We start from the raw sequence: 23940 nt of genomic DNA, 5'->3' as shown, positions 1-23940 counted from the left end.
AAGTCTATGCATGCAATTGCAATGGGCACGTCTACTGGTCCATGATCGCTTCCCTCGCCCGCTGCTTGCGCTCGTGCACGCTGCGCGCAAGCTGTCATTAGCTACCACACGCCATACGGTTCTCGCTTCCCGGCAGCAGAATGGGCGACATGAGCGGGGTGTGCAGCCTGCAGGAAGACCTATCCGCCACAACCACAACTTGACGGTGGTGCCTATTTCGGTCTCCATCTTTCGGAGCCGAATCTCGGAGCCGGACTCACCTCCATCAGCTGGACCTCCTCTCCGCTTTGTCGGCAGAGATCGCGGAACGAGCCGTTAGGATCCTGCAGGAGCTCCCATGGTGTGCCGAACTCAATCTTCCGCCCGTGATCAAGGACCAGAATCCTGCGATCAGTATCCTGTTCGGCGGATTGTTGTGATGGATATGCTCGATGAAACACCGCACCCTGCAGGCACAAGAAGTCCACCGCTCCCTTGAGGAACGCGGTGGCAATGTGGCAGTTGCTCGAGACGAGGCATTCTTGTCGCGCGGCAGCGTCGCCTCGTCGACAAGTGATCCCTGCAGCGGGTTCACCTTGCCTTTCCGGGACGAGGGTACACGTAGCCTTGAGCTGCTCATCGCACGAGTCCAAGCCGAGCGTGAAAGCAGATTCGGGCACCAAGAACACAGATTAGGCCCAGACCCGATCACTTCAAGCACCGTGAAGATGTCACACTTTCACGCTTCCTTTCCGTTGGACCGGTGTGATACTGGCGGCGAGTCCGTTCACCGCCTCACTTCGATCTCCGTCACTCACTTGTCCAATCCACAAACCGTCATGAGGCGGTGCGCAATGACAAGCATTTGCGTGTCCTCAAGCCCGGTACGTATGACATTCTGGATCGTCGCATCGGTCGCGTGGTCGAGGTTGGCTGTACTTTCGTCCATGATTAGGAAGGAAGAGTTGCGCAGCTTGAGCAGACCCCGCGCGAGGGCAAGCAGCTGGCGTTGCCCCTGCGAGAAGTTTTTGCCACCCGCCGCAACGGGCTCGTCAAGCGACCTGATCATCACTCGCTCCTCGTCGAAGCCCAGCGCTAGGCTGAGGCTGGAGGCCGCTGCAGACGGTGCTCTATCTTGCCCAGAAGCCACTCTGACAAGGTCTTGCACTGACTCACGCCTACTCACGGCACGGCTGGCAGACCGGCTCATCGCCCGCGACGCTGCTAACGAAGCACCAGGCGTACGGCCCGTCAGCCCACATTGCCGTAGCGCATCCCAGATTTCGAGGTCCTCATGCTGCCCGAAGGGATCCATGTTGTCACGGACAGTCCCCGAAAAAAGCTGCGCCTCTGCGTACGTCAGCCAAGTTGACAACTCCGACGGCAGAGTGATTCTAGGACGAACCTTGGGGGAGAATCGTAAGACGTGACCGCAGGGTTGCAAGGCTCAGTTTGCTAATGTCCAGGCCGTCAATGACTATGCTGCCCGCCTCCTGATACAGGAAACGGAAGAAGGACAGGGCGAGTGTGCTCTTGCCCGAGCCGGTGCGGCCGCAGATACCGATCTTTTCCCGCGGCCCAATCTCAAACGAGAGATCGCGCAGCACAGGGTCGAGCTGTGGAGCGTATTTGCACGTGAGATTTGAGACGACGATGGAGCCATCGCGGCTGGGCCATGCAGCGGGGGGCTCGACGCCCTCGCTCCCCTCCGATTCTTCCTGCTCCAGTTCGAGGTCTGTGTGAGCACTGCCACGGCGCGCACTTACATTCGGCGATGCGCTCGACGCTGTTCATGTTCATTTCAGCGTCTGCGTACAGGCGGACAACCCATAGGACGTAGTCGGTGAAGGACAGCGCGTAGGTGATTGATAAGCCGGCGGTGGCTGCGTCCATTTCCGACTGCAGAGCCAGCACGCACGCCAGAACGGTGATGAGCGTGCCAATAAAATTAGAAAGCACGTTTAGCGCTCGGTTGGACTGCCACAAATACCAGAAACAGCGGGTGTTAGTGTCCAACTCCGCGAGAAGCTTGGACATGAAGCGCGCGCTGTCCGCGTAAGACCGGATCGTCGACATGCCCACCAGTGCCTCGGAGAAGGACACAAAAATCGGCGAGCGGGTGACGCTGTCGAAGCGCTTGATCTCGCGCGACGTGGTCACGTACAGCGTCCCCACCATCCAGTACATGACGGTGATTAATGGGAAGGCGATGAGGAATGCGGGCGACGAGTACGCGACGACAATCAACACGGTCGCGCACGAGAGCACGCAGTTGACAAACAGCATGAGGATGAGGGTCGTCTCCTGGTCGACGGAAGACATGTCCTTGCTGAGGCGGTTCATGATGCGTCCGCTGGGCGTCGCGTCGAAGAACCGCAGCTTGGCGCCGAGGATGCGCGCCAGCATCCGCCTGTAGATCCACTCGCTGGCGTGCAGCGATCCCATGAAGGACACGCCGATGCGCGCGGCGATCATGAAGATGTACACGGCCGAGATGGCGAGGTACACAAAGAGGTAATACTGGACCGTGTGTTCAGACTTGGTGAGCACGCCGTTCTGGATCATAAGGCGGTTCGCACTGCTGCCTGCGCCGGCCCACTCCTTGATCCACCAATTCGACAGGTATTGGAATACCTGCGAGCCGATGAACGCGACGAAGAGCACAAGCCAGAATGGCAGCCCACCCTGCGCCCGGAAGTAGAGCAGGTATGTTCCCCAGCGGATCGAGCCTTGGTTCGACTCCTCGTCCTGGACGAGCCTTTTGTCTGGCTGCGTTTCAGCATCGCCCTTGCCGCTCTTGCGAGAGGTGGAGCGCGTTAGGCCGTCGCCCGCCGCAATAGCGTCGAGGCGCTTCTTAGCGACGAGAGCATCATACTCCAGCCCGTCGAGGTTATCTTCGATGCTGTCGTCCACCTCACCGCCCTGCAGGACGGAGCGGCGGCGCGAGCGTGGAACCTTGGCGCTCAGCTGCGAGGCCTGCTCGCTGGACACACTCAATCCGCCATTCACGGGCATGATTGTTTCGTCTGCGGCCGGCGTGGTCGGCTCAGACTCGGCTTCGAGGGCGCCAGACGCGATGAGCATCGCAGGCGACCCACTAGACACAGCCTTGCCGTCGTCGAGCATGACGACGAAGCTGGCGGCGGGGAGGCACAAGCCGACGGCATGCGTCACGAGGATGCACGTGCGACCCTTCATGAGTGGACCGCGGAGCACATGCTCGTAGATGTGCCGGGCGGTCTGCGCGTCCACAGCGGACAGCACGTCGTCGAGGATGACGGTTGCGGCGGGTGAGTACAGGGCGCGAGCGAGCGCGATGCGCGCCTTCTGGCCGCCCGAGCACGTTGTGCCCTTCTCGCCGACCTCCGTCTCGTCGCCGAGATCGAAGATCTCGAAGTCGCGCTCGAGCGCGCACGCGTGCACGACGGCTTCGTAGCGCGCTTCATCCCAGGTTGAGCCGAAGACGATGTTCTCACGGATAGTCGCGCCGACCAGCCACGCCGTTTGGGCGCAGTATGCCACCGTGTCTGACAAACCCGTGACGGGATCGACCGGGCACAGGTCGCGGCTGGCATGGTCGTTGGGCATGAAGACTTTGCCGGTGAGGAGGACGGTCTCGCCGAGAAGCGAGAGGATGAGCGTCGTCTTGCCCGAGCCGACTGGCCCAGTGACAAGACTCAGCTCTCCTTTGGGGAAAGAGAGATCGAGCTCGCCGAGGCGGAACGGCTGCGCGCCGTCAGTGCCCGCCTTCTCTTCGCCTGGGTATGCGAAGAGGGCGTCGTGGAAGCCGATGGCGGGATCGGATGGCCCCGGCGTCGACACCTGGGTGTACTTCAGCGTCTCAGGCTCGTCAAGGAAGTCCTGGATGCGCGACGCAGACGTGTAAGCCTGGATGAGACGGATGACAACGTCTTGATAGAGCGCGAGCGGGTCGCGCAGCATGTTGAACAGGACGAGCGAGGCGAAGGCGCGGTCCGGCGTGAGCGGCTGCTTGAGAACGAGGACGTGCACGCCAAACGCGGTGCCCGTGACGAGCACGGGTGTGGCCCACGCCTGGACATTGGAGAGCGAGATCATCGCGAAGCGCTGAGCAAGGGCACCCAGTTCAGCCTTGCGCGTCTCTCCCATACGCTCGAGGAACTTGGCCTGCCATGAGTTGTACTTGATCAGCTTGATGTAGGAGATGACCTCGGTGACGGCGTCGAGGCGTTTGTCGGTTGCGCTCAGAAGGCGACGCTGATATACGGTAAACAGCTTGCCCATAAGTGTTTGGAGAGGGATGAGCGCAACGAGTACAGCGACACCAGCAGCGGCTGCGGGACCGAGCGTCATGAACAGTAGCGTGAGGTTGACGAAGAGGGCGAACGGGCAGCTCGCGAGGTAGTACGTGTACGCGCACACCTCGGAGATGGCGAACGCGTCGACCGAGACGAGGTTGTTGATCTTGCCATCGGAGGACGACTCGCTCTCGCCCTCCTTCTTGATGGTACCGGAGCGATCCTCGCGGCGGAGTGCCTTGGCAAATACCTCCCCGATGATGATCGCGCGCATGCGGATACACAGCCGACGTCCCAGCATGAGAGCGAGGCCGTATATCACGACGCCGACGCTCTGCCCGACGGCCACTGTCGTCAGTTCACGTGCGCGACGGCTACTCACTCATGGCGACGTACAGCGCTGCGGTGCCGATGTGGCCGCCGCCGGCGTCGTGTTCAGCGATCTGCTTCAGAAGCAGCCGCAGCCCCGTGGGTGGCAGATATTGGAGTACGACGAAGAGGCACGCGACGACGCTCTGGCGCACCAGCTCGGGACGGAAGAAGACGAGCAGGTCCAGTGCGAGGTTGCGCTTGCGCGGCGAGTTGTTCCTGACCTCATACGCGGCGTCGCGGGCCGCCTGGAAGCGGCGGAAGGCGCCCACGGATGCCGAGGCGCTGTCGTCCTCGCGGATCGCGGGAATCTCCTCCAGCGTGATCGGCTTCCAGTAGTACTTCCACAGGAACGGGAGGATGAACCAGTACGTCGCGCGAGAGAGGCCGGCTGATGTCAGCGCGCCATGGCCGTTGCGGCACTGGTGCCCAGCGCACGTCGTACTCACAGCTTGGCTCCTCGATATGCCTGGGCAAGCCTGTGCCTGCCCCACCTTTCGATACGCCGCCGCCGACAAGCCGGTCCAACCTGTCATAATATGGACAAGACATGAGTGCGGCCCAATACACCGACTCCCAGACGATGAGCACTAGGCTGAGTTTGCTGGACGGGTAGTTGCCCATGACGGCGGAGCGGAAGAGGAGGAGGGCGGGCACGAGGTGGATGGTGAGGAGGGGGAGGACTGGACCGCCGGCTACGGCGAGCGCAAGCATGGTGGTCTGCATCAGCGACGGTAGGGCGTGAACGTACGGGAAAGATGAGGGGGCGTGCGTCCTCCCACGCCACATCTGTGATGGATGACGAGTCCTCCATGAGCCGAGCGACTTCGAGCGCGATCCAGACGCCCGCGCCGACGATTGAGATCCAGTAGAACGCGGCATCCCAACGCGTTCGCGCGACGCGGAAGGCGGCGACTGTCTCCTCCTCCTCCGCGTAGGGCAGGGGCGCGCTTTTGCGCGGCAGTCGCTCGGGGGGCGGCGCCGTCGGTGAGTCAGGTGTGAGTGGAGGTGTGGGCGGGCGCTCGACATCGTCAGATCGTCGGCCGGGCAGGGTGCGCGCGAGGCTGCTGAGCAGCACACGCGCTTCGAGCTGCGCCAGCAGCCCGCCGCCGGGCGGAACGAGCGACGCCGCGGTGGTCGGTGTGCGCCGGCCGCGCGGGCCCAGGATGAACACCGCCGCGAGCGCCGCAAGTGCGAGCGGCGCATTCGCGATGTATCTGCTATCAGCGACGAAGGTCGGGGACGCACGTATCGCGGAAGCACGGAGTGAAGTCGCTGCCGTCCCACACACCGCAGCTCATGGTCGGTGGGTATGCAAGTGACGAAGCGATGTGGAGATCTCGAGATGAAATTCGTTCCACCCGTAAACATATCGGACGCCCAAGCGGAACGCCGGCGGCAGCCCTGGCGTCCATGTGGGCGCTGTGCGCGAATTGTGTCTGCGTGTCTCTCACGGCGTCACTCTGTCGCAGAGCCGCACACCCGGCTTGGCGCCAGCTAACGCCGGTGATCGTGACCTTGCGGAGGGCGCAAGGGCGCACGTGCTCACGTGCCGAAGCCGCCGGCGATCCGGCGATGACGATCGGCGAATCGACGAGCACTTTTATCTGGCATGTATCAGATAAGGTACCCTCGTTTTAAGCAAGAGACGCGTCCGTTCAACGCATGTTCTTTCGCAATTGCCCGACACGCATGGGCTATGGATCGAAGGGCGCACTCTTGATGGAATTTACGCTTCCCCCCTAACGCAGCCCCTTCCACGCGGCATTTGTCCATGCGCTACATTTGCGGGGTGACTTTTCCGCGATGAGACATACATGAGACATCGCTTCTCGCTTATAACGTTACCATGTGCCACAGGACGAGCTCGGGGTATGTTTATTGCTCGTTAAGCCTCGTTAGGCAGAGGGATTACATGTCAACCGCGCTGGCGGTGGTTCGTTCGTCTGTCACTTGGGGTGACACCACTGGGACCAAAGTGTGACATTGGGGAGTGTGTTAAATCCCTCAAGCCTCCAGCCAGCAGCCAGCTCGGGTCTCATGTGGCGACGCACTGTGCTGTCGACTGCCAAATGGAGTTGGATCGTCCACTGGTACATGAGGATATCGGGAGCGTATATGCCATTAGCGACACCTTCGTACTCAGGATTTGGTCAGAGGCTCGGCTCGGCTCGGCTCAGATATTCTCTCCCATGTTCACCTAGCATTGGAGAGTAGATCAAATTGGCCCCATCACTAGGATACAACCGCGCCTACAGGTCGAACTTGTTACATGATGAAGACTACTGAACATGCTGCCCGGATCCCACGTGATTACTTGTACTTGGCCATGAAGTCGTTGTGGAACTTCTCAATCTTGGAGACGTACTCCTCAACACCGGGACACAGCGCGGTGACACGCATGTGGTATGTGCCGGCCTCCTGGCCAAAACCAGAGCCTGCAACGGCGCAGATACCAGTGGCGTCTGTGTGTTAGCATTCTGATGACTGGGATAGGCAGAGGGTGAGCGTGTCCGTCGCCACTTGGGCTCTGGACACACGTTTGCGCCTCATCTCGACTCACCAAGAAGGTCAAGCGTGTACATGACGTCGGCAGGCTTGCCAATCTCCTTAGCCTTAGCAATGGCCTTCTCAGGCATTGTGATCTGGGGGAAGAGGTACATGGCGCCCTCGGCCGGCTGGCAGCTCATGCCCTCAAGCTTGTTGAACTGCTCGCACATGTACTTGGAGCGGGAGGCGAGGTTGTCGTGGGTGAGGGTGGTCTCGGTGAGCCACTGCTCGTATGACTCGTCGCCCTTCTTGGGTGGGTTGACAAGAAGGTCGACGCCGATCTGACCAGTCACAGGTGGGCAAAGAGTCACCGAAGCCATCTTGTAAATCTGCTCTACAACATCGGGGTTGATGTTGCAAAGCTCAAAGTATCCGCCGCGACGGCCGCACTCGCCCGACACGCCCTTCGAGATCGAGTGGAACGAAACGAGCTCGACGCTGTCCGCAATATCCATGGGCATGCTCTTGACAACTTCCTTGAACGAAATGAAGGGGCGGTGCTCAGGGTCAAAGATGTTGCGCTGGTACACCTCGTCGGCGAGGAGAACCATGCCCTCGTCGTAGCAGAGCTGCACCACATCCTGCATCGCCTCGCGGGAGAGACACCCGCCGGTGGGGTTGCCGGGGTTGATGACAGCAAGGCACTTGATCTTGGTGCCCTCGGCCTTGGCCTTCTCCACGCTCTGCTTGAGCGACTTGAGGTTCATCGACCACTGAGCATCCTCCTGCAGGTAGTAGGGCACAGCCTTGGCACCAATGTGTGCGAGCGTCGCGGTGTAGAGCGGGTACTGGGGGATGGGGATCATGCAGCCCTCGCCCTCCTTGAGCGAGATGTCGAGAATCTGGGCAACACCGGCCGACGCGCCGGCAGTCAGGAAGATGAGTTCGGGGTCCGAAGGGTGGCCGTCGCGCTCTGTGCGTCAGCGTGTGCGCCCACTATGTGGTTCGGATCTACGCGCGGCGATCGGCGAAGCGCTCGTCGAAGAGAGGCGCGCCTCGCTCCCGAACTCTCGGGCCTCGCGCCGGGATCCTCTGAGAATCTCGTGTCGCGCCCCGCGTCTTGCCGGTGTTTGCAATCGGCGCGCTCGGCTCGCCCAGCCGCGCAGTCATCCAAACAAAGCCCGCCTCGACCTGATAGGCCGCAATCCGCTTCGGCATGATAGGCCCTGTAGCTCGAGGGGCACAGACCAATCTTCACGCTCGCTCCCTCTCTCCACGTCGCGTCCTACTCACCCTGGAGAAACTTGGCGACACGCTGGCGGATGGCGAGCACACCCTTCGAGGGGGTGTAGGCGCCGACCGAGCCAATCTCCTTGCGGAGGCTCTGGGCACGCTTGATCACGTCGGCGGGGTAGATCTTCTTCGCAATCTCGAGGTGCTCCTCCATAAGGTCGGGGTACTCGAGAAGCGAGATGATCTGGCGCCAGAAGGTAATGGGGCGCTGGTTGAGGCCCTTCTGCTGAGGGTTGCCGATGTTGGCGGTCACGACCTTGTCAAAGGGAAGGTTCTTGCCGCCTCCAGGCTGGTCAAGCTCTTGCATGTACTTGTCGGCCTTGAGCGCGAGCTCGCCGCGGACGGCGTACTGCACATCGAGGACGGCAGGGTTGATAGTCTCGAGGGTGAGGACGGGCTTGCGTGCGGAGGACATGGTGCGGCGGGGATACTGGAGAAAGGAAAGGGGTCGGAGAAGGGGAGCCCGCAGCGAACGCATCGACATTGTATAAAACCAACAATAATGAGTCGACGGGCCGGATCGGATGGCGGGGAGAGGAGGGGAGGATGTGGTCAGCTCTGGCTCTGAGTGGGCTGGGAATGTGGGCGGGCCTGAATGGGTGGGTGTATGACGAAGCGTGACCTGTAACCCGCGCGTCGACCTATCCTCGTCTTGTGCTCATCGTATACATGTGCCTGCGGCAACGCGACGACGGCGAGCTCCGGTCAGAGCGGCTGCAGAGACCCTTGAAAGCTCCGGGCGACGCCACGGACGATCATCCGAGGTTGATAACGGTACTGGCGCCGAGTCACATTGAGCCTCCACTTTTCTCCTCCACTCCTCCACTCGATGCTCATCGCCCATTGCCCACTTTGCCCCATCTCGCATCTCCGCTCCGGGCCGTCATTCCGCCCAACACTCGTCGCGCTTTCTGATTGGCCACTCTCAACCTCCACTCGACACCATTCTCGGCATCTTCCACCCACCACCACAGAGTGTAGAAGGCCCATGGTCGTCGTCTTGGGCTTGATCTTGTGGACCTACGTTTTGAGGCTTGCTGCCTTGGCTTTAAGGGTGACGAGAAGAGATGAGATGAGATGAGGAAAAGAGAGAGAGAGAGAGAGAGAGGAGAAAGATGACGATCTGTGTGAATGCATGGCATGGCAGTTAAGAGGGCAAGAGGCGTCTTCCTTCCTTCGCCAACCGGGGTTCCTAAACAATCCACCCTGCCAACAGGTCAACAGTCGGCACGGACCATAATCTCCTCACTACAATCGAGTTTGCCCGCCTCGCACCTCTTGGAATCCACCAGCGCTAAGATGTTCAAGCGCTCAACCTGTGCATCATGCATCACGACTCATCATTGTCCAGTTATCAACTCGGACCGCCGGCTCTGGCCCAAATGGCGATGAGAACGCGCCGCAACCCAATCCCGCCAAGGAGACCTCTCGTCAGCTCTTCCGCTCATTCGGCACCCTCAATTGTACTGTAGTATCTCACCACCCATCGCATCATCGTCTACAACATGCCAACGCCCGTAAACGCGCCCATATCTCAATCTGCTATCTCGTTCCTCGATTGTTGTCGGAATCTCAATTCCACTCGCCCCGGTCCTGTCGTCAGCCACCAGTGCCCACGTCACACTGCGCCCACGCGGCAACGCCTCCCCTGCGCACATACCATCATGCGCTCATTGCCCTGCTGCGCCTGCTGTGGGCTACGCCGCTCTTCCTGCAGCTTTGAGCTCAGCTTCCCCGCACCAGGCTTGTTTGTCGACACGCCGCGGTTGTTGGCCTGATGTCAGTGGCACCCTGCCTCGCTTTGCGCCGATCACAGAGTCTGAGAACATGAGAATGCTCTGACCCGCGCAATGCCAACGGCACAATGCCAAGCGGCAAGGAATCGCCTCAACACTTACTGCCTGTGCGCGTGCCTCTGCGGCTGCCGCTGCCGCCGCGCGCGGGTCGCCGCCGGGTGGCCCCCCTCCGGGTGACTGGGGACCTGGACCGGAAAGAGGTCTTCCCCTTCCTCCAGCAGCGGCGGGTGCATTCGCTCGCGCCTGCTGCCCGCTCGCTGGCGAGGAGGAGGGTGCTGATCCAAGTCGCTCACCGCCTTTGGATGGGTCCGAGAAGCAGTTGCCCATCGCGGAAGTGGGATGCGGGTCGTGCTGTAGTGGTGAGTGGCCAAGTGGAGGTGGGCGTGCGGACCAGCGCGCGCCAGAGACTGTCCAGAGTACGGAAAGTGGAGATTATCGAGGTTCGGATGCGATGAAATAAAGAGCGTGGTAAATGTCGCTGCGTTCGTGGAGAGCGTTGATTGTCTTGTTGTCGATGGTGTCTGACCTGCTCGCCAAGCCAGCCATTCATGTGGTCGCTGGCCGCCCGTGGAATGAGTGGAATGACCTCCACCCACCTGTCCGCTGGAGATATCGCAATCTCCGTGATCCCCTTCGAAATCCTCTGACCTCACCACTGGCTCTGTGCTCGCTCAATCAAGCCTCAACTTTCCTTCATCACCATGGCCGCCACATCATCAGTCGAGGAGACTCTCACGGCCGCCATTGCCCAGCTCGAGTCCGAAGCTACGCTCAAGAAGGTGTGTCTAATGTCTGTTTCCTGAGCAAGGCTTACATCAGTCCATCCGCGAGGCTGCTGAACCGGTGGAGGACATTGTGCGCCAGGCCACCGCGGAGTTGAACCGCTTGCATTCGTCTGCCGCCTCACAGCGTGCGTCATTATTGCCTCTATCAATCTGTATCTGACAGCAGACGAGGCCATCGCTACCAAAGCACTCGAGACCATCGCTGGCGCGCACTCGCACTGGGTCAACATCGCCGCCCTCATCCCGAAGGGTGAGTTCTACCGGTAAGCTACTAGACTCGAGACATAGCTGACAGCAGCTACCAATTTGCCGTCGCACCCATGTTCCGCAGCCTCGTGACAAGTATCGCACTCGCGCGCTTCGTGCTTCGCGACGAGCTCGTGCCCAAGTTCACCGCCGCCACACTCATGGGCCGTATGTTGCTACGTGGTTCAGAGCTGACATCCAGTCCAGGGCGAGACCGTTGGCGAGCTCGAGGTTACTTCAGACGACTACCTTCAAGGCGTTATCGGCATGGTTAACGAGCTGGTACGTAGTTTGGGCTCAGCTCGACAGTATCGCGCCAGCTGACGCCAGCCGCGCTTGTCTGTCAACTCGGTCACTGCGCAGAACTTTGCGCTCCCTAGCCGCATTGCTGCTTTCGTCAACGATATCTTTGCCAGCTACTCCATGGTAAGTAGGGCAGTGGAAGAGACAAGCAAGGCTTCCACTGTTCATTCACGGCGTGGCCGACCCTAAGATCCAACTAATCCCAGCTCAACCTCCGCAACGACCAGCTGCGCCGCAAGTTTGACTCGCTCAAGTACGACCTGAAGCGCTGCGAGGACGTCGTGTACGACCTCACACTGCGTGGCCTTGCTCCCGCTCCCTCGGCATAGACAGATGTGCACCTCGGCTTGGATATTATGCATTGGACGTGTACGCGTATAGATGTATGTAAACAAAGCACACATTTGGTTCCGCTGCCACTTTGCGGGGATACAGAATTGTAATGGGTGGCGTGTATAGATTGTGCTTTGAATGAGCCCTCGCCCCTGGACAGCCCGTCAGCCCGCGTGCGGACCCTGAGCCGACGTTCACCTCACTCGTTGTGACTCGTCCATCATCTCTCATTCTCTCTTCTCTCATCAACTGTCTCGTCTGCTTTCCATCTTGCGCTCCCCCATCCACTCCCAGCGACACCCATCCACCCCGTACACACTTCTACAATGGCGTCCATGGACATTGACAAGCCTCTCGACGAGGTGCGTACAACCTTCCGCAAGCGCGAAGACGCCAGCTGACACTGGCCCCCTTGCCCCTCTTGCTTTGCCACCCGACGCCCGCCTTTGTCACCTCATCAATGCTAAACCATCCACCTCTTCCCCCTTTACCACTTGCGCTCATTCATGGCCTCTTTCACCGACTACAGATGATCTCGGCCAAGCCCCGTAACCGTCGTGGCGGTGGCCGCGCGCGTGGGCCTTCCGCGCCTAACTCTGCCCCTGCCCGCGAGGCTGCCCCGCGTGGTGCTGCTGGCGCCCGCGCCCGCTACTCGGGCTCCGCCCCGCGTAACGCGTCCCAGACCCAGCGCGCTGCCGCTGTGCCGGCTGCTGCCAAGCCCATTACTGCCGACGCGACCAAGATCATCATCTCCAACCTTCCTACCGACGTGACCGAGGCGCAGGTTCGCGACCTTATGCAGTCGACCGTCGGCCCCGTTCGCACTCTTCACATGGCGTACACCGCGAGCGGCAAGAGCACCGGTACTGCCACCGTCATCTTCAAGAACCGCGGTGACGCCAACAAGGCGCACTCGTCGTGTATGTGGAAGAGGAAGGCGGTGCTAATCACAATACAGACCACAACCGGATGATCGACAACCGTTAGTGTCTCCTCATGCTGACTATTCCCTTCCCTTCGCCGCTGCTCGCCAAGGCGGGCCCTATGATTTGGACAGATGGCTAAGCGCGGTGGCGCGACTTGAAGTGAACAGCCGCGATCCCAAGATGGAACAGCGCAATGAGGCAAAGACGCGTGCAAGCTGGATGGTGTAACCATTCTCTCCTACGCAAGTCTTGTTGGTACATGGACCGAGTCTCACCGCGCCAACGGTTTGCTATGTCGACCGAGGCGCGCGGGTGGCTTTGGCTAAGTACGCGCTGCGTGGTATATGCCCCCGAGCAGCCGCCGATTAGCGCGCAACCCATGTCCTTCGAGCACAGGAGAGCATCGAGTGTCAGTCACTCCGCTGCTGTGACGGATGTTGAGCCTGTCTCCATCTACTGTCGCCAGCGTACAGCTATATTCTGTGGCGCTTTGCGCACATGCGGTTTCGATCACGCTTCCCTAGCAAGTGGTCAACACAGCCGGGGGGTCGGTCCGCGACAGTCCGACGAACGGTGGTTGTCGGATGGCAGTTCACGCGACGCGCTTCGAGACGGTTCTCGAGGTGGCTGAATGGTTACAAGGTGGTCCGGAGGACCTCGGCAGCAGTGGCGACAGCTCCCCTTTCTCGGTCTCAACTGCAATGAACTGGCGCTGATCTGTGCCTCCGCTCTACGCCTACATGTTTTTGGCTACAACTGTAACAACGACTCTACACATATCTCGACTGTATCGACGAATTCCCCACTGTATCGACAACTACTTTACTGTATCGACAACTACTGCATTGTCTCGACAACTGCTCCGACTGCATCTTTCATCATTCTGTATCGACCTCACGACTATCGACTTTTATCTGTATCTCCCTGTGATCCTTCATTTCCTCAATATTGCCCGCACAACGTGCACATTTTCACTTGCTCAACAATCCCAACGCGCACTTTCAACGATTCCGCTTCTCCGACCTCATCTCACGACCACCTTTCATCAACATCAACCGCACTTGGCATCTCTCAACAGAGCGCCCCATGAAGGTTGAGATGGCCATCGACCCCAACGCCGTCGCCTCGTCCCTGGCTTCGCGCGTCGCCGCGGCCCCTGCCGCCAACACGCGCAGCTCCTCGAAGTCCGACCCCAAGTCGTCGGCTCCTCGTGGCCGTCGCGCTCCCCGTCCCCGCGCGCCTCGCCCCGCCAAGAAGACGGCCGAGGACCTCGACGCCGAGATGGAGGTGAGCAACAACATCACGTCGCGATCGCTGCTGATGTCCAGGCCTACAAGACGACCGCGTAGATAACATACATATTAAAACACTGTCAGCTTTGAGATTCGGCGTTCCCCCCGGTTAGATGGATGTAGCTCGTTCGTTCCTTGACTTGATTGAGTGGGAAGGGGAGTCCTGCGCGGTGATGTGCCGTGGTCAAGCAAGCTCACCCGCTGACCTCGGATCTTACGACAGGGACATAGTTATGGTTTATTACCCGTGTGACAAGCTTCCCGTAACATACCCCAGTACGCTGCGCGAACCGCCTCAACACTCCATTCTGCTCGCCTCTGGCACGCCTTGATGCGGGCGTTGCTGGGAGCTACGAGGCCGCAAAAAGCGGGCAACGGCCGTTGTGAGTCCCACAACTCTGCCCGCCACCATGGGCCTCCCAGCGTTTGAGAGAGATATAAGGGCGAGGGGACGGCGGTATCCACACAGCGCTCACCATGCTTCCTCTCAAGCTCCAACTCGTTGCGCTGACCGTGCTGGGCCTCGGTGGGTCTAGCCACCACCCCGCTAACTCCAGCCCACGCCCTCGTCCCGCGCCAGGCCGAAACCTGCTCGCCCGGCCTCTTCTCCTGCGACGGCAAATGCCGCGACTTACAAACCGACGCCCAGAACTGCGGCGCCTGCGGCTGGCCCTGCGCTCACAGCCTCTATCCGGGAGGGACTTGTGAGAACGGCAAATGCGTGTGTCCCGACGGCGGCCCGGGGTGTGCGTATGATTTCGGCAACTACTGCCCCGACTTTTTCTCGGACATCATCAACTGCGGCGGCTGCAACAGAGCCGTGAGACTATCTGTCCCCTTCTACCGCCTGACACCAGTGCTCCAGCGACCAACCCACCTGCGTGAACGGCACATGCGCACCCTGCCCGGAGGACACTTTCGCGTGCTTCCCCGACCTTGGCGTGAAGTGCGCGAACTTGTCGTCCGATGACGAGCACTGCGGGCAATGCTTCGCAGCTTGCGACACGGCGGCCGGCGGCAAGTGCGTTGGCGGCGAGTGTGTCTGTCCCGCAAACCTGAGCGTGTGTCCCGGCTTGTCCTATCTCTGCATCGACACACAAAGCGACCGCGCGCACTGCGGCCGCTGCTTCCAGTCGTGCCCGTACAAGTGCGAGGGCGGCAAGTGCATCGACTGCCCGCACGGCCTTACGGGGTGCGATGGCGAGTGCACGAACTTGGCGAATGACAACGGAAACTGCGGAAAGTGCCGCAACTTGTGCTCAACCGGCCAGAACTGCGTGGACGGCACCTGTGTCGGCGGCCCCTCCGGCTGTCCCCGCGACCAAGAGGTGTGCTCCGACGAGTGCATTAATGTCCAGAACGACAACCGGCACTGCGGAGCGTGCGAGAAACAGGTGAGCGCTGGCGCGGCATCGCTAATGGAAGTGCGCGGCCGGCAAGAACTGTGTGAACGGCAAATGCGTGTAATGCTATATGACAATGACAATGACAATGACATGCAAGTGTTCCCAATCGAGTCTCGCTGGGGTTGTCGCGGTCAGAGATCTCCTGTGAAAGCGTCGCGCGACGTTTCCGCTGTTACGCGTAATTTAGACGTGGACTTCGTACCTAAGAGACCCCCTGTCTGATTGCCCCGACATTTCCGGACGTGACGACACGGTCATCTCCTCGCAATCGCGATTGTCTTGCACATTGGGTGCTGGCTTGTTTCTGCGCTACCGGAGTGCGGAAGCCCTCTCTGCTGAGTAGCGGCACATGAGACCCGCTGCGCCTGGATGCTGTTGAGGTATGCTGGAATCTCGCGGGTGTCGCATAGGCGAACGTGCCATATCCCGCCGTGATCTTTCAACGTCTTCCTCCTTGCGTACGGAGACCATTATTATTGATCTCAAACACACCAGTAGCCGTCGTGCCGTTCCCGTCGCGCCCGTCGCCGTACTCTAATATCCGCTGGAAGGAACATCTTCTCCGGGAAAGGAACTTGCCCCCCTAAACGGGACGGCTACTTCAAAATGGCGAGCCATGGACATCGCGTTCCAACTACTGTACAGTGCAGGCTTCACATGTGGCGCTCCAGTCAACCAGCGAGGAACGCTGGAATAGAACTGGCGCGCGCCGTGGTCCTCGGATGTCACCAAAGCGACCAGGCCTGTCCCGGTCTGCGCGACAGCCAGTATGCTGCTGACGTCAAAATGCCACCTCGGGAGCTGCTCTCAACCCGCAACATGCAGACAGTCGACGCGTGCGGCACTGGAGGCGGAGTAAGCGTGCCGTACCCTCCTTGAAGTGAACGTGCAGTTCTCGACGCGAGCGGAGAGAGATGCACCGACCCGCCTCCTTTGGCCGTAGTTGTCATCATTCACCCGGCTCAGCTTTGACATCCTCAGTTGCTCGTTACCAGGCATGGGACCTGGTGGGAACCCCGTATTTTATGGGATTGCTATACGGAGTCCGCCTATCACGGGGGTATTGTTCATCTGACCATCACTCGCCAAACCACGCGAAGTGCATAGACTTCAAGAAGGGGCAGACGGGCTTGTTAAACAGTGCGAGGCTCAGCCAACTTCCGAGCTGCGAGGCGTTTAAAGAGTTGGACGCGGACATGGCAACACCCCGACAAAACTCTAACAATTGCGAGCGAATCTGTGATTGCGCCGATGGCACTGGAGTAGCAGAGGCATGCATCCCGCCTTTCGTCATATGCCCGTCTAGACGGGTATCTACTTCCACTCCGATAATAGACAGTGCAGAGCGTCAACCGCCACGGCGGGATGTATGGAACCGAAGTTGCCAGTATATGTGTTAGCAGCAAGTGAGGGCCGAAGCGGCATGGACGGGGATGTGTTTGATACGTAAGGCGGGCGAGAACCAAGAGCAAACGGGGGCTGCTCTCAAGTGGGATGAGTAACCCAGTCCTAGGATGCAGATCAAGGAACGCTGCAGGCAGGAAATACACCGTAGGCCCTCCTCGCGGTTGCAACCGCTTGCGTGGTGTTGTCGAGATTAGCGTGTGCACCCCATAATAGCGCTCCTGCCTGGTCAGTTCATGACACGGCCTTGCCCAAACTAACTGAGTTAATGCGCGGCGAGCATGACGACGCCAGGGTAGAAGCCGAATCAGCGATACGTGAGCCGCGATGAAAATGCATACATGTGTCCCCAACCATGGGCCTAGTCGACCTTTGTGATGTCCGCCGCCTTCGGCACCTCTCCCACAAACAGCTGCTCCACGGGCTGGGGCTTGCGGCCCAATGCGCCGCGGGCAATACCCAGACCCGTGTAGTGGATGGGGACGCCGGGCAGACGCTCACCGGCCATGAGCTTGCGCCCGTGCTGCGGCTTGGTGAACGAGTGAGGGCGGAACTTGAAGCGTGCGGGTGGGCCGTCGCGCTGGTGTCCGAGCTCGGGGTAGGATGCGTCGCCTTCGGCGCGAAGGCGAAGCTAGAGTCAGCGGTGCAGTTAGACAGTACGCGATGCCCTTCCGCGCCAACCGCTGAGCCTCCGTCCGCGGCCCGCAATTCTCCTCTCCAAGCCTCGAAGCGTTCCGCACTCACCGAGTAGTCCTCCTGCAGCGCCTTGAACTGCGCCTTCCCCTCATCCCCGCGGTACTTGAGCACGCGCTCAACACTCCTCCTCGTCCGGGGCAGCAGTCCGCTCGTCAAGGTCTCCCTGGCCGCCGCGCGCGCCGCCATCTCGAACTTGAGATCGCGTGGTCCGTCGACCAGCGACAGGATAGCAACTGGAGCGTTGTCGCCTGGCCGCTTCCCGAATCGCTGGATGCGCGTATATCCTCCGGGACGGTCGGCGTAGCGCTGCGCGAGCGGCCCAAAGACCTTGGGCAGAAGCGAGGTGCTGGGCACGAAAGCCTCGGGGTCCTCCAAAGCGGAAGGCGGCAGAGTCGGGGTGACAGGCGCGTTGTACGCCTCGGATGTGTAGTGGTGCGCGGGCATGAGGAAGGCCTGGGCGTTCGAGCGGGCAACATTCGTGCCCTTCTTGCCGAGGGTGATGATCTTCTCGGCCATGCGCGCGGCCTCCTTGGCCTTCGGGACAGTCGTCTTGATCATCTCGTGGTGGAGGAGCGCCGAGACGAGGTTGCTGGAGTCAGCGAGGATCGGCGCAGCTCGGCGCAGGCTTGCCGAAGAGCAAAGACTCACCGGAGCAGCGCATAGCGGTGCGAGCTGGTGCGCTGCAGCTTGCGCATCTTGAGGCCGTGCTTCATGTTGCCGTCGTCACCACTTGTGTGCTCGTTGCGATCTCGACTTTTGGAGGTGGCCCGAAATACGCCGGAAAGTCAAAGTGCCACACGGACGGAGGCAATTCATAACGCCGTCCTCTTGCCATTCCCTGGCTTACGACTGGACCCGCCCAGCGCCCAGCGACAGCAGCCTTCCCACCGAGAACGACTGCTGCTCATCATCTCGACCTCCCTCCAACCCATCACTATGTTCCGCCTCGCCCTCCGTGCTGCGCCCCGCTACGTTCGCCCCGTCGCTGTGCCCCGTGCCATGGCCGTCCGCGCCTACTCGGCGGCTTCCCTCACCAAGGAGGACGTGACTAGCCGGGTTCTTGACGTCCTCAAGTCTTTCGAGAAGGTTGACGCCTCGAAGGTACGCAAGTCGGGTGGGACGCCGTCCGGAGCGGGGAGGAGGGGCGGGGGCAGTGATTGGGGTAGACGAGGCTGTTGGACAGCTGCGGGGTGCACTGCGCCTTCCAGCGTGCGGCAGAGGTGCAGACAGTACCTCGGACGTCACCGTTATCCTCCACTTCTGTCCGCCTGCCGTTCTTCCTCGCCTCTGGCCGTCTCTTGACTCAGCTTCTCTGCGCAACGCTCACACCAGCTTGCCCCCACTTCCCAGTTCACCGCCGACCTCGGCCTGGACTCGCTTGACGCCGTCGAGGTTGTGATGGCCATCGAGGAGGAGTTTGCCATTGAGATCCCTGACGCCGAGGCCGACGCCATTGACTCGGTGGACAAGGGTGAGTTTACTACGCCCATGCAGAGCTGACAGCCAGCGATCGAGTATGTCATCAAGGTTGGTACACCCTAGTTGCGCGCGAGACAGTTGCTGACCACACCCCGTTCTACAGACCCCGGAGGGTGAGTGCGCAGCAAAGTCTGCCTTTTTGAACTCCACTGACATCACAGCACATTAATTACAGCACCCGCGAGAGATTGGCATGCAGACATAACATCGGTTGCAATCTGACTGCAAGCAGAACTTTGGACTGACTGTATGTGCAGATATACATGCTTACATCTTCTGGTCAACTACCATAGGCTCGTCAGCCCCGCCCTCATGCGCTTTCCCGTTGGCCAAGCCGTTGCCGTTGACCTTGTCTGGCGATGAGCCTGGCACGTCCACGCTCGTGTACCCCTGCGTCGCCTTTGCACCTTCGCTGTAGACCGCAGGCGGTGGTGGCGACGAAGGAGGCGGCGATATTTCTCTGCTTGGGGCATACGACTCAATTCCCTGGTCTTCATATTCCTCGGCGTCGACGCGCGCCTGCAGACGCCCAGACCGACGTTCTCCAGGGATGGCGGGCTTGCGAGGTGGCTCGTACGCGGCGGGGGCGGCTCCGCGCCGTCCGCCACGGCGTGGAAGCTCGTCTTCCTGACAATCAGTCCCAGCTCTCGCGACCACGACTCACCTCTTCGTCCATCGAGCCGTACGTGTAGTCCACCTTGCGGGTGGACCGGCGCGTGCGAGTCGTACGCAGTTCGGCAGCCTGGAGGATTCGCATGGTGTCAAGGTTTTTCTTGCGGGCGCGAGCGACGCGAGCTTCCTCCTTCTCGACGTCTGGAAGAAACTGCTCGATCCATTCGCCGAGCCGCTTCTCGTCCTCGACCCCCTTGATCTGCCGCCGATGTGCCAACGCCTCCTTCTGCGTTGTTTTGCCCTTGGGGCCCGACCCTTTGGGCTTGGGTATGACAGCCTCCCCGTACACCTTGAAAGTCTCCATCTGCCTCTGGAGCTCGTCTCTTGTGGACGTCATGGTGACCAGAGGACATGGCCGCTTGAATGGGTTGCCTGACTTGTACAAGCGCGCGGATTCTAACATTAGCTCGGCAAGGGGAAGAGTACTCACTGTCAATGCTCCAAATTCGATTTTTGTTGCGGTCAAGACCGACGGGCTCGATCCAAATGTCGGCGTTCTTGTCCACCTTCTCCTCGTCGGCATCGGGATTCTTACGCTTCAGTTTCTTCTTGTTCGCCTCGTCCTTCTTGGCCTGCGCCTCCTTGACCTTCTCCCTGATCACGTCTGAATGGGAGACTGGGATGAGCAATGAAGCTAATAAACGGAGACTCACGCTGCCAGTCCACGAGTTGACGCAACAGGCGCGCGCGCTCGTACCAATCGAGCTCGAATATACCCCCGCCCTTCTTCTCCATCTGGGCGATTGGGTTCTTCTTCACCCGGGCCTGCTTCTCCTCGTTTGGCCCACGCAGACGCCCCAAGAGCATGCGGTCGGCCGACTTGTTACAGCAGTCGCCCCGCGCCTCTTCGTGCGGCGCCCATGGGCGGTCCCATACGGTAAATTCTGTCGAATTGAGCAGCATGTCGGAGATGTAATTGGATAAGTGTGACTGGATGTTTGTGCAACTGAGTGTTAATTGGGCCTAAATACACGAAAACTCACTCAAGGTTGCGTAGCCCGGGCTTGAGGTTCTTGAGGAAAGCAATGAGGACGCCCTCAAGCACATCGTCTGGCCGGTTCGCGACCGGCTCACATAGACTCCGCTCAAACCTGAGGTCAGCGCGCGATGGGCGAAAGTGGCATCCGGGCGTGCCGTCAGAGAACCCGTTAGGCGGACAGCGGAACCAGCCCCGCCCACGCGAGCCCTCTCAAATCCAACCAATTCAAAGTGAAACACGACTCACTCCTCGAGGCTCAGCAAACTGCCGATCCTTGGCAGAAGCCCAAACTTGACAATGAATGCCCAGACGTACGCCACCTGCCAGCTAGTTGTCAGCATTGTGGCGGATGGATGCACAATGGGTGTGAGTGGACGAGGAAAGACCAAGGCCCACCTGCCAACGTCCGGGACCTGAAGACATCACAACACAATTTCACTCACTCGTCCTGCACACGCTCGGGTCGTGGAGGCTCATAGGCATGGTGCGCGAGGTCAGCCTCGTGTCGGCTCTGCGCTGCGGCGCGCGCGATGGAGCTGCCGTCTTCGACAGGGGTGCCGTCTGGGTCCTCTTTGACGCCTCGAGTCGCTTCATCGGTGTTTTGCAACGCGCCTGGAGTGCCTGCGCGCGAGCCTGTGTTGCTGCGCGCCCCGGCGGCGGATGAGGAGGCCCGGGGGGCCGAAGGAGGCATGAGATGTCGCGTGAGTGAGGCAGAGGTTGTGCGAAGAGGTGTGAGATGCTGTGAAAAGATGTACGAGCAGAGATGATATGAGACAGATGGATGACGGTTTGGTGATGTCGGAGAGCGATTGAGAGGAGGTGAGCGGTGTTGAGGAAGGTCGAAGGAAGGTGTGGTGACTGGATCGCGACGAGCGCGAGCCAAGCAGGAGACAGGGAAAGCTCAACAGATCAGTGTTGATAGTTATCTCCACGTCATTTTGTTTGATATCCCCGTGGGGATTGCAGGGTGGAGCTGCGATCCGTGACTGACCTGGGTGATCGTCATTTCGCCGCTGGACCGGCCAATTTGCCACCGAACACTTGCTCAATTGCTGAACGACCATGGCAGCCAACACCATCGCATGGGGAGGTGAGTCTGCGTTTGTGTTGCATGCGATATACGGGTTGTGATGCATGCTTACACAGAAACGCGCGCCCCGATCCATCGCGGCGAGAAGCTCCTGACGCCTGGGTACGCGACGGATCTCGAGCTCAAGATCCCCGCCACCATCGAGGGCCCGAAGCGCACCGAGAAGAGCTGGGGGCGGATTTGGCTTACTGACCAACGCGTGAGTGGCATGCGCGACTAAAACAGAGCTGATGGCAGATCATCTTCATCGCGCTCAAGCGGCCCGGCGGCGAGGACTTGAATGCGCCACACCGCGAGCCCGGCGCACCGGAGCTGCACTCGCTCATCATCCCCTATGTGAGTGGCTTCTGGCGGAGAATCTGAGCTGATGATAGGACACGATCAAGGATACGTCGTTCCACCTCCCCATCTTCAGTGCCAACCACCAGCTGATCGAGTTTTTGCCTGATCCCACACATCCCAGTCCGAACCTTCCAAATCCCGGCAACGACTCTGCCCTCGTGTGCAAACTCATCTTGTCGGATGGGCTGGGACACAACATGTACAAGCGCATTGAGAAGGAGCGTGAGGCCTGGCTCAAGCGCCTGCGTGAGGGGGAGACGCTTCGTGAGTGTTGCGCTGACGTTGAAGGGGTCTGATGGCGTGCTGACACCAGCGGCATACACTCCAGCAGCACCAGGCGAGGCGCCTCCTCCGCCTCTATCCACCGACTGAACGCTATGGCGACCGACTAGAACCCCGTCGACCAACTAGACCTCCCTAGATTAGAAGTACAAGTACTGCATACATACATACATAGTCTGATAGAGCTACCCCGTGCGGCGTGGGTACCACCACGCACCATCTCTCCCCTTGACAACTCGCACATACTTCGCCACGAGCTTGTCTCGCGCCTTGCTATCGCCTTCGGGGTAAAGTCCGCGCATGAAGGGAATCATCTCGTCAGGCCTCCATCGCGGGCGCGCAAGGAAGAGGTCGGCGAAGCGCGTCGGCGCATGAGCGCTCAGCGTGTGCACGGGGAAGTACTCGACAAGCTGCCCCTTCGCAGTGGCCGCTGGCGGAGGGTCGCGGAGGAGATACGAGCCAGTGAGGAGGTCCATGGCGACATGGCCCTCGAATGCACCGGCTTGGATGCGCCAGTCGGCAAGTAGACTGTCCAAGGGGGATAGGGCTGTCTGTTGTTAGTGCATTCCGTTGTGTGATACGCACGCCTTGTGATGTAAGGAGCCCTCGGCCGAGTTCGCGGACTGCAGCCGGCACGTCTGCCGTCCAGTCGTCGCCTACGACGTTGCCGAAGAGGTTCATGACGCCACGAGAGAGATCTGGTGGAACATCGTGCTCGTCGGCGAGAGCTGAGATGATGGCTTCTGCCGGCGCTGAGCTGGCCACCCCGTCGGAGTCAGAGTGCACTGTAAGGAGGGCGAGGAGGAGGGAGAGCAGGGATGCGAGTTCTGGCGGGCGGAGGAGGAGCATGTATCCGCCGACTTCGACGATGTTGGCGTCGCACAGGGCACGCGAAAGCTCTCCCTCGCTAGCCTGGACGACGCTACTAAGCTGTGCGCGAGTATACCTCTTCCCTTTCCGTTTGCGCTTCTCCCCTGCCCTCTGATGGTCAGGCCATGGGGGATGCCCGACGCCGCGCCACGCGCTGTCCCGCAGGAGTGTGTGGAGGCGCTCTGTACGCCCGGCCGCGGGGACACATTCGAGGACCTCATGGCGAATGTCCCGGATATGCAACTCTTGTGCGGAGGAAGAGGCCGGCGGGCGAAGGACAAGCAGCGAGTTCGAGATGCTCACCCCGCGCAAGGCGTACGTCTTGTCCTGCGTGCAGAGCACCGCGTCGTCGCTTGGACGGCCCTTGATGGTCAGTCTGGTGTTAGCACTCGGCGAAAGCAAGGGCTCACGAGACGCTCTGCCCACCCTCGACAGCCTTGAAGATGTCGGGCGGCAGTTCGAGGAACTGGTACATTTCATCCTGCACGGTGGTGGGGAAGCGGACTGTAACGCATTTGGTGGGCAGCACCATCGCGAGGCGAGGACAGTCGAAGGCTGCAGCGGATGAAAGGACGCGGGGAAACCGAGATGAAGACGGAAAGGTGTAATGATATCTGCAGTTGTCAGAGTT

At 60.2% G+C, this 23940-nt stretch overlaps 12 protein-coding genes across 12 annotated transcripts; 6 read left to right on the top strand and 6 right to left on the bottom strand.

The window, feature by feature from the left end:
• Positions 1-31: 31 nt before the first annotated feature.
• COLE_03885 (uncharacterized protein) lies at positions 32-5926 on the bottom strand (the record flags this gene model as incomplete). The annotated part of the gene is made up of 9 exons (XM_018424538.2): positions 32-91; positions 261-384; positions 798-1329; positions 1385-1714; positions 1746-4604; positions 4639-5016; positions 5075-5345; positions 5377-5842; positions 5874-5926. 9 exons carry the CDS (start codon positions 5924-5926, stop codon positions 32-34), a joined length of 5073 nt encoding a protein of 1690 aa, XP_018275283.1.
• Positions 5927-6938: 1012 nt separating this feature from the next.
• COLE_03884 (uncharacterized protein) lies at positions 6939-8823 on the bottom strand (the record flags this gene model as incomplete). Its single annotated transcript, XM_018420567.1, has 3 exons — positions 6939-7090; positions 7189-8088; positions 8409-8823. The coding sequence occupies 3 exons, from the start codon at positions 8821-8823 to the stop codon at positions 6939-6941; spliced, it is 1467 nt and encodes a 488-aa protein (XP_018275282.1).
• A 2082-nt stretch (positions 8824-10905) lies between these two features.
• On the top strand, positions 10906-11867 carry COLE_03883 (uncharacterized protein; the record flags this gene model as incomplete). The annotated part of the gene is made up of 7 exons (XM_018424537.2): positions 10906-10983; positions 11024-11114; positions 11156-11252; positions 11288-11403; positions 11438-11517; positions 11566-11661; positions 11745-11867. 7 exons carry the CDS (start codon positions 10906-10908, stop codon positions 11865-11867), a joined length of 681 nt encoding a protein of 226 aa, XP_018275281.1.
• Positions 11868-12331: 464 nt separating this feature from the next.
• On the top strand, positions 12332-12844 carry COLE_03882 (uncharacterized protein; the record flags this gene model as incomplete). Its single annotated transcript, XM_018424536.2, has 1 exon — positions 12332-12844. One exon carries the CDS (start codon positions 12332-12334, stop codon positions 12842-12844), a length of 513 nt encoding a protein of 170 aa, XP_018275280.1.
• An 88-nt stretch (positions 12845-12932) lies between these two features.
• On the bottom strand, positions 12933-13178 carry COLE_03881 (uncharacterized protein; the record flags this gene model as incomplete). The annotated part of the gene is made up of 1 exon (XM_018419553.2): positions 12933-13178. One exon carries the CDS (start codon positions 13176-13178, stop codon positions 12933-12935), a length of 246 nt encoding a protein of 81 aa, XP_018275279.1.
• Positions 13179-13428: 250 nt separating this feature from the next.
• On the top strand, positions 13429-13887 carry COLE_03880 (uncharacterized protein; the record flags this gene model as incomplete). Its single annotated transcript, XM_018419554.2, has 1 exon — positions 13429-13887. One exon carries the CDS (start codon positions 13429-13431, stop codon positions 13885-13887), a length of 459 nt encoding a protein of 152 aa, XP_018275278.1.
• A 679-nt stretch (positions 13888-14566) lies between these two features.
• COLE_03879 (uncharacterized protein) lies at positions 14567-15556 on the top strand (the record flags this gene model as incomplete). Its single annotated transcript, XM_018426109.2, has 4 exons — positions 14567-14615; positions 14647-14909; positions 14947-15483; positions 15515-15556. The coding sequence occupies 4 exons, from the start codon at positions 14567-14569 to the stop codon at positions 15554-15556; spliced, it is 891 nt and encodes a 296-aa protein (XP_018275277.1).
• Positions 15557-17260: 1704 nt separating this feature from the next.
• COLE_03878 (mitochondrial 54S ribosomal protein bL17m) lies at positions 17261-18308 on the bottom strand (the record flags this gene model as incomplete). The annotated part of the gene is made up of 3 exons (XM_018424535.2): positions 17261-17530; positions 17644-18184; positions 18244-18308. 3 exons carry the CDS (start codon positions 18306-18308, stop codon positions 17261-17263), a joined length of 876 nt encoding a protein of 291 aa, XP_018275276.1.
• Positions 18309-18531: 223 nt separating this feature from the next.
• On the top strand, positions 18532-19137 carry COLE_03877 (uncharacterized protein; the record flags this gene model as incomplete). Its single annotated transcript, XM_018425631.1, has 3 exons — positions 18532-18696; positions 18928-19066; positions 19103-19137. 3 exons carry the CDS (start codon positions 18532-18534, stop codon positions 19135-19137), a joined length of 339 nt encoding a protein of 112 aa, XP_018275275.1.
• A 204-nt stretch (positions 19138-19341) lies between these two features.
• Positions 19342-21416, bottom strand: COLE_03876 (uncharacterized protein; the record flags this gene model as incomplete). Its single annotated transcript, XM_018424534.2, has 7 exons — positions 19342-19701; positions 19739-20142; positions 20177-20362; positions 20400-20692; positions 20730-20837; positions 20972-21052; positions 21169-21416. 7 exons carry the CDS (start codon positions 21414-21416, stop codon positions 19342-19344), a joined length of 1680 nt encoding a protein of 559 aa, XP_018275274.1.
• Positions 21417-21787: 371 nt separating this feature from the next.
• Positions 21788-22529, top strand: COLE_03875 (uncharacterized protein; the record flags this gene model as incomplete). The annotated part of the gene is made up of 5 exons (XM_018421590.2): positions 21788-21815; positions 21872-22014; positions 22053-22151; positions 22190-22421; positions 22471-22529. 5 exons carry the CDS (start codon positions 21788-21790, stop codon positions 22527-22529), a joined length of 561 nt encoding a protein of 186 aa, XP_018275273.1.
• Positions 22530-22624: 95 nt separating this feature from the next.
• On the bottom strand, positions 22625-23841 carry COLE_03874 (uncharacterized protein; the record flags this gene model as incomplete). The annotated part of the gene is made up of 3 exons (XM_018427035.2): positions 22625-22990; positions 23025-23685; positions 23720-23841. The coding sequence occupies 3 exons, from the start codon at positions 23839-23841 to the stop codon at positions 22625-22627; spliced, it is 1149 nt and encodes a 382-aa protein (XP_018275272.1).
• Positions 23842-23940: the final 99 nt, after the last annotated feature.

The sequence above is a fragment of the Cutaneotrichosporon oleaginosum genome (assembly GCF_008065305.1).
Source record: "Cutaneotrichosporon oleaginosum strain ATCC 20508 chromosome Unknown ATCC20508_contig03, whole genome shotgun sequence".
NCBI classification, from domain to species: Eukaryota; Fungi; Basidiomycota; class Tremellomycetes; order Trichosporonales; family Trichosporonaceae; genus Cutaneotrichosporon; species Cutaneotrichosporon oleaginosum.
Note: the sequence above shows the minus strand (reverse complement) of the source record. Positions and strands in the feature narration are given on the sequence as shown.